Below are 8,184 nucleotides of genomic sequence, written 5' to 3'. Positions count from 1 at the left end.
TGTTGTGGGTTTTTTTTTTTCTTGTCAATTAAGAACTTTTCCTCATCAACTTTACTGTGTAATTCTAAGGTTCTGCAACAAGAGTAAAGAAAAATGATCATCTACACAATGTTACACTATATCTCAATACAGTGGGGGGAAAAATTAAAATGAGCATTTTTCCCCTGTATCATTACTGAATGATCACTTTATCTGTTATTATCTTTTTCTTAAATTCTACTACTTCCTATATTAATATAGCTGTCTTAGCTTTCTTATGTTACTATTGGCATAGTGTATACTTTTCTCCTTACTTTCAACCTATTTGTGTCCCAATATTTGAGGTGTAACACTTGACACAATATATAGTTACCTGCATTTCCTTCCCAGATCACAATCTGTGTTCTCCCTGGAAATGAGGCACAAGAAACTGTTTCTCAGGTGCCCATTAATATTTTATTAGTTCCTCAGGTTGATGTTTCCATTGCTGTACTTGCTTTGTGAAAACTGATCTTGCTACTCACTTATGAAGCATGCACTTTTCTGCATGCATACTAAGCTTTGAAAACTTAAAATTATACAACTCTGAAGCCATTTTGTCCACTAGCAATGAACACAGGGCTCCAAATGCATTCCAACGTCAAGCTCCACAGAGGCTAAAAATGCCCCTTGAACCACAAGATACTGCCAGTGCATAGAAGGATTCCTCACAGCGTCTGTTTCCTGTGGTTAAGACCATTCACCACTAAGAATGTTTTTGTCAAGTCTGCGAGGTGGAGGCTGGTGGCTGTGGCTCATTGTTCCCCAGGCTGTGTCTGATCCCATATCCAAAGTATATGGCGAATCCTAGTAGGCAAATGAGACAGTGAGAAAGAAAAGTTGGCACTCTTCTCACATGCAAATGCCCAACAGGCCTCCTTTTATGATGTCTGACAGGAGGGGAGAAGTAGTAGGAAGATGATTTGATTCAGTCTCTCAGGAGGTCTTATTTTCCAAGGAAGCCACTTACCAATCCCCATCCAAATGCCAAATAAGGTCCAGGTCCCAGTGTCCATCTGCATCATCAGGGAAACGTTCACAAAGATGCTCACCAGTGGGAGGACAGGCAGAGCAGGGACCTGTGGGCAGAGTCAGGTCATCCCTGAACACAGCCCAGACGTCTGAGAGGGAGACACTGCCCTGTGTGGGTAGGGTGACCACAATCCTATTCAGACTGTGAGTTCAGTGCCTCCTGAGATTGTGTATGTGGAGCACTGAGTGTACATCAGAGGAGTGTCCATGGCTTTTAGCAACCCCCCTTATTCCCTGGTCCAACAGAGATGTTTAGACCTCAAAGCAGGCTGACTTCATTCACTCAAGGTGGACACTCTGGGCACATAAGGTCGCTTACCTTGAAGTAAACAGGAGAGGGGCTCTGGGGCTGCCTCCAGATGATGACCGTGACCCCAGTGATGAGCAGCAGCAACAGCACAGCCACTGGTGTGAGCTTGGGGTCTCCAGAGAACACCTGGCTGGGCCACTGGGCCAGGACCAGGCTCAGGATGGCCAGCAGGAGAACTGCAAGGGTCAAGGTGGAGGAGAACAGGCTGGACCCAGAAGCCAAAGACATCAGAACCTTGGGTCACACCCGTCTCTGAAACTGTCCACCTCATGAAGGGCCATCCTATCTTGATTCTTCCTCAGCTTCCCCACAGAATCTGTCCTCCCCATTCTGTTAATTTCAGAATACAACCAGTGAGAAATCCCACCACTAACCAAGCAGGAAGGCACACCAGTAGACAATCTGCCCAGATTTCAGAGTGGGGATGGTGTTACTGGGGCACCAGAGACTCTTTAGAATGTTTGAGGCTCTTGCTTCAGGCCCAGGTTCAAATTGACTTGCTTCTAGCAGAGAAATATCAATTTCCTCCTCTGTTGCCTCATTGTTGCTTAAGTTCTGGTCTGACTGATACCTGAAGTAGAAATATTAAGTCAATACTCATAGTAGCCCCTACTCATCCAACATCAGACAATCTAATCTTCCTCAACTTAATGACAGCAGGACATTTAGAAGGCAGCATGGAAGGCGGAAAAGGATTATCTCCCCATCAATCTTGGACAAACCGAAGACTTCTCTCCCCCGACCCCAGTCAAACTACAATGGAGTCTCACCTGAGGACAAGGACAGAAAACGCCACCAGGGAGTAAGCAAGCAGCATCGCAGTTGACACGAGGTCCACAAGATCACTGAGCTCAAAGAGTAAAGTCATGACCCCTGCAGTGAGGGAATAAACAAGATGGATGGAGAGAGTGAGAAACCAGAGGAAATATACAAGTCTAGAAAACTGATCAAGGACAGAGTGGATTATTTGTTGTTGTTGTTTTTAACCTGTAAGGCTTCCAGCAAATATGATGGCCAGGATGGGGGTGCCTGTGCAGGTATAGATCCGAGCAAGTCCCCGGAAAAGGAGCTTATCCTCTGCCATTGCACAGACCAATCGAGGCATGGGGAACATGGTACCCAGGAGACTGGAAAAGAAAATGGAAACACATATGAGGACGTGCAGAAGCAGGGAAGACAGCAGCTTCTGCTCCCTAGTCTACAAGGGGCAAGGTGTCCTTCGCTCTTGTCTCTCAATCCCAAGGGCTGGGATACCCGAGCATCTGACAATGGATGGGGAGAAAACCAAGACACTGACCTGGACGTAAGAGCACAGAGGGCGCCAACAGCCACCACGTATCTGGCAGGGCCCCACCCAACGTGGAGAAAAGCCTGTGGCAAGGGGCTCTCAAGCTGAATCTGGTAGTAGGGCACCATGAGAGTGAGTGCCGCCGAGACACCAAAACAGGCCAAAAAGCAGATGGAGAGTGAAATGACGATGCCCAAGGGGATGGAACGATGAGGATTTGGGACTTCACCCCCTGAAAGATGGATGCAGGATTGAGTCAAGAAAGACACTGGAATAAAAGCACAAAATCCTCTCCTTCTTGCACCTCCAAAAGCAGTCTAACCTTCTCCCAATCCCTATGCCCAAGGACAGCCCTACCTGCCCAGACCCTTGATAGGACACACAGTGACCACGTTACCTGTAGTGGCAATGACATCAAAGCCAACAAAGGCGTAGAAACATGTCGCTGCTCCATGAAGAATCCCTTCAAAGCCAAAGGGCACAAACCCTCCAGAACCCAGAGGGCCCAATCTATGGTGAGAGAAGGAACAAGAAAGAAGGTGGGTGAGGTGAGTTCAGTTACCTCTTCTGGGCTCCTCCCTTAATACCACAAGTGCTGCGCTCCAGGACTCCCATCCCCTGGATCCATCAGCCCAGGTCTCCTTAGTCTCCACCATATTCCCATCTCCGCACCATCCACACGCAAGAGCTGGCCAAGAGGACCCTCCTAACCGTGAGATGTCACCGTATCCAGATGTGTTCAATGTGGTCAATGAGTAGTCCTGATTGGTGAGCTTCCAGTTGTGCAGGTCTCCCTTAATGATGCCAGTGAGGATGATGAAGCTGAGGACCAAAATGTTCAAGCTTGTGAACACTTTGTTAACTAGGGCTGACTCATGAACTCCCAGAACCAGTAGTCCTGTGGGAAAGATAGAATATGAGACATCCGAAATAACCAAATCCATAGACACAGAAAGGAAACCAGTGATTACAGGGGCTGGGTTTGGGCATTAGTAGCAGGTGGATGGTGACTGCTCAGCAGGTACAGGGTTTCCTTTTTTAAAAAAATATATTTATTTTCAGTTCAGTTCAGTCGCTGTCATGTCCAACTCTTTGTGACCCCATGAATTGCAGCACGCCAGGCCTCCCTGTCCATCACCAACTCCTGGAGACTACTCAAACTCATGTCCATTGAGTCTATGATGCCATCCAGCCATCTCATCCTCTGTCATCTCCTTCTCCTCCTGCCCCCAACCCCTCCCAGCATCAGAGTCTTTTCCAATGAGTCAGCTCTTCACATCAGGTGGCCGAAGTATTGGAGTTTCAGCTTTAGCATCAGTCTTTCCAAAGAACACCCAGGACTGATCTCCTTTAGAATGGACTGGTTGGATCTCCTTGCAGTCCAAGGGACTCTCAAGAGTCTTCTCCAACACCACAGTTCAAAAGCATCAATTCTTCGGCACTCAGCTTTCTTCACAGTCCAGCTCTCACATCCATACATGACTACTGGAAAAACCATAGCCTTGACTAGATGGACCTTTGTTGGCAAAGTAATGTCTCTGCTTTGGAATATACTGTCTAGGTTGGTCATAACTTTCCTTCCAAGCAGTAAGCGTCTTTTAATTTCATGGCTGCAATCACCACCATTTGTTTTTTTAATTTATTTATTTTAGTTGGAGGCCAATCACTTTACAAAATTGTAGTGGTTTTTTGCCATACATTGACATTAATCAGCCATGGGTGTACATGTGTTTCCCATCCTGAACCACCCTCCCACCTACCTCCCCATCCCATCCCCCAGGATCATGCCAGTGCCCCAGCCCTGAGCACCCTGTCTCATGCGTCGAACCTGGACTGGCGATCTGTTTCACATATGGTACTATATATGTTTCAATGCTATTCCCTCAAATCATCCCACTCTTGCCCTCTCCCACAGAGTCCGAAAGACTGTTCTATACATCTGTGTCTCTTTTGCTGTCTTGCATAGAGGGCCACTGTTACCATCTTTCTAAATTCCATATATATGCGTTAGTATACTGTATTGGTGCTTTTCTTTCTGGCTTACTTCACTCTGTATAATAGGCTCCAGTTTCATCCACTTCATTAGAACTTATTCAAATGGCTGAGTAATACTCCATTGTGTATATGTACCACAGCTTTTTTATCCACTCGTCTACCAATGGACATCTAGGGTGCTTCCATGTCCTGGCTATTATAAACAGTGCTGCGATGAACACTGAGGTACATGTGTCTCTTTCAATTCTGGTTTCCTTGGTGTATATGCCCAGCCGTGGGATTGCTGGGTCATATGGAAGTTCTATTTCCAGTATTTTAAGGAATCTCCACACTGTTCTCCATAGCGGCTGTACTAGTTTGCATTCCCACCAACAGTGTAAGAGGGTTCTTTTTTCTCTACATCCTCTCCAGCATTTATTGTTTGTAGACTTTTTGATGGCAGCCATTCTGACTGGTGTGAGATGGTTCCTCATTGTGGTTTTGATTTGCATTTCTCTGATAATGAGTGATGTTGAGCATCTTTTCATGTATTTGTTAGCCCTGTATGTCTTCTTTGGAGAACTGTCTGTTTAGTTGTTTGGCCCATTTTTTGATTGGGTCGTTTATTTTTCTGGAATTGAGCTGCAGGAGTTGCTTGTATTTTTTTGCGATTAATTCTTTGTCAGTTGCTCTGTTTGCTATTATTTTCTCCCATTCCGAAGGCTGTCTATTCACTTGGCTTATCCTTTCCTTTGTTGTGCAGAAGCTTTTAAGTTTAATGAGGTTCCATTTGTTTATTTTGGCTTTTATTTCCATTACTCTGGGAGGTGGGTCATAGAGGATCCTGCTGTGATTTATGTCGGAGACTGTTTTGCCTACATTTTCCTCTAGGAGTTTTATAGTCTGGTCTTATGTTTTAATCTTTAGGGATTTCCTTTTGTTGTGATGAAAATGTTTGGAACTAGGAGAGGTGATGGTTACACAGCGCTGTGAATGCAATAAAAGTCCCACAGAATTGCACACTTGCAAATGGCTAATTTCTTATTGTGGCAGTCATCTCATAGTAGACAGGTCTATCAAATCATCACTTTCCTCATCTTAAAATTATATAATCTTGTATAGCAATCATATCTCAGTAAACTGGGGGAGTACAGTAAAATGGTTAATTTTATTTTGTATGAATTTCCTCTGAATTAAACAAACATCTTCAGTCTCAGTACAAGGAAGAAACTTGTAAGCCTAAGTAATGATTATCAGATGGGGGTGACTTTGTCTCTGAAGAAACATCTGGTAATATCTTGAGGCATTCTGATTGTCATACTTTGGGTGGAAGGCATCGATTTTTCTAGTGAGTAAAGTGCCTCAGTGGTAAAGAATCCACCTGCCAATGCAGGAGATGCAGGCTTGATCCAGGGGTCGGGAAAATCCCCTGGAGAAAGAAATGGCAACCCGCTCCAGTATTCTTGTCTGGAAAATCCTGTGGACAGAGGGACCTGGTGGGCTACACTGCATGGGGTGGCAAAGAGTCAGATAATGACTTACTGACTAAACAACAAAGATCAGGGGTGCCACTCAGTATCTGACAACCACCGAAAGCAAAACCTACAATGAACAGGAGAGCCCCCGACACCAAAGAATGATTCAACCCAGAATGTCAAGACCGCCAAGGGTTGAAAACAATGGTCTGTGTCTTGCCTTCCTGTCTCTCTTATCTCAGACTTTATTCCAGTCCTAATCCTCCCACCATTCCGGAACCCCAAGCCTTTTGTACCCCAGCTCCCCTTCCACACCCCGCTTTAGCTGACCTCTGCCTCACCTGTGAGCAGCAGCACCAGGACGAAGGCAAAAAAGTCTACGTAGGTGGCCAGGAAGTAGGGCACATGCAGAGAGAAAGTCTCCTGGAACGCCTGAGAGATGCGGTTCCCAATCAGGCTGTCAAAGGCATAGCTCCAGGCTCTGGCCTCACAGGCGGTGGCTACGGCAGCAAAAGATGAAGACCCATTGACAAGTACCAGTTGCACCCCGACCATGCACCGTGCGATGTATTTGGGGGATAAAAAAAACAGAGAAAATCCGTAATCTCAGAATGTTTCCTTTTATGGAGTGGAGAGAGTAGGCCCAGATGATTCACGGAACAGGTTAACTATTTAATGCGTTGTTGTTAATCACTCAGTCATGTCCAACTCTTTGTGACCCCATGGACTGTAGCCTGGCAGGTTCCTCTGTCTGCGGGACTCCGCAGGCAAGAATACTGGAGTGGGTTGCCATTTCCTGCTCCAATTTAATATTTTAGGAGGAGATGAAAGGAAGCAGCTGAACAGAGACTTCACTACGGTGAGGAGAGGAGACTGTGGGACATGCCTTCCTCTCACCCACCCCCTACAGGTCCCTTTCCTTCTCAGTTCTAGTGCCCATTATTTCAGGAAAGCAGTGTAGATCTAAGTAGAATAAAGTTTCAAGCTATGAAGTTCCTCTACAATTACCCACTTCACTCCACAAGGTGGAAAATAAAGATCTCAGGAGTCAGCAACGCTCCAATCCCCCTCTGAATTTTCTGACCTTAAGCCCCGCCTTCCCCCACCCCATCATCTCACCCATGACAAAGGACAGGATGAGGTTCCAGCCGATGATGAAGGCGCACAGCTGACCCATGGTGGCGTAGCTGTAGAGATAGGCAGAACCGGGACATGGTACCCAGGCTGCCAACTCTGCATAGCAGAGCCCGGACAAAATAGTAGACAGGCCGGCCGCAAAGAAGCAGATGACAGTTGCTGGTCCAGCCTCGTACACAGCCACTTCTCCAACCAAGATGTACACGCCAGCTCCCAGGGTGCTGCCCACACCCAAGGCCACCAGGTCCAGAGTGTTCAGATGACCAGCCTTGGGCCTCTCAAACCCCTCCCTGGGCTCCAGCAGCCGCCTGCGGACCAGCTTTTGACCAAATCGGTGAACATCCTGACACAACATCTTAGATAAAGTTGAGGAGGGTCAGATCTGCTGAGAAAACGACACAGCAAGCCGTCAAGAAGTCCATGTGCCCTTGGCCCTGGGAGTCCAGTTCTAGGGAGCAGAGGAGTGATGGGGAGCAGGTGAAAAAAGGACAGTTAACAAGTTCCCTATCTCTGAGATTTGGTTTCTTAAACATCCGTTTCGTTCAGTTCAGTTCATTCACTAACTTTTGTCCACCTCTTTGCAACTCCATGGACTGCGTGGATGCCAGGCTTCCTTGTCTCTCACTATCTCCTGGAGTTTGCTCACACTCATGTCCATTGAGTCAGTGATGCCATCCAACCATTTCATCTTCTGTCGTCCTCTTCTCCTCCTGCCCTCAATCTTTCCAGCATCAAGGTCTTTTCAAATGAGTTGGCTGTTCGCATCAGGTACCCAAAGTGTTGGAGCTTCAGCATCTTTAAATATATTTCAAACAATACATTATTATTATACACTGGAAACATTGCTTAAAGAGAAGTGGCGGGGGGCAGAATTTCCACTCTAAAATGTGCCGCTTTGGCTTGTAGATTGTTTTGAACTGAAGGGAATTAAGATGCTACCTCCTAAAGAA

General features: G+C 46.3%; 1 protein-coding gene across 1 annotated transcript; it reads right to left on the bottom strand.

Annotated features, from left to right (window-relative positions):
* LOC102169619 (cationic amino acid transporter 3) lies at window positions 429-7,797 on the bottom strand. Its single transcript, XM_005692924.3, has 11 exons — window positions 7,217-7,797; window positions 6,439-6,597; window positions 3,360-3,546; window positions 3,046-3,158; window positions 2,658-2,880; window positions 2,348-2,487; window positions 2,131-2,233; window positions 1,735-1,931; window positions 1,370-1,536; window positions 989-1,097; window positions 429-825 (listed from the first exon to the last, which is right to left on the bottom strand). The coding sequence occupies exons 1-11, from the start codon at window positions 7,587-7,589 to the stop codon at window positions 740-742; spliced, it is 1,857 nt and encodes a 618-aa protein (XP_005692981.2). The 5' UTR covers window positions 7,590-7,797; the 3' UTR covers window positions 429-739.

Source organism: Capra hircus, chromosome 18, assembly GCF_001704415.2.
Source record: "Capra hircus breed San Clemente chromosome 18, ASM170441v1, whole genome shotgun sequence".
NCBI lineage: Eukaryota > Metazoa > Chordata > Mammalia > Artiodactyla > Bovidae > Capra > Capra hircus.
The sequence above is the reverse complement of the archived record's forward strand: the minus strand, read 5'-3'. Positions and strand labels throughout refer to the sequence as shown.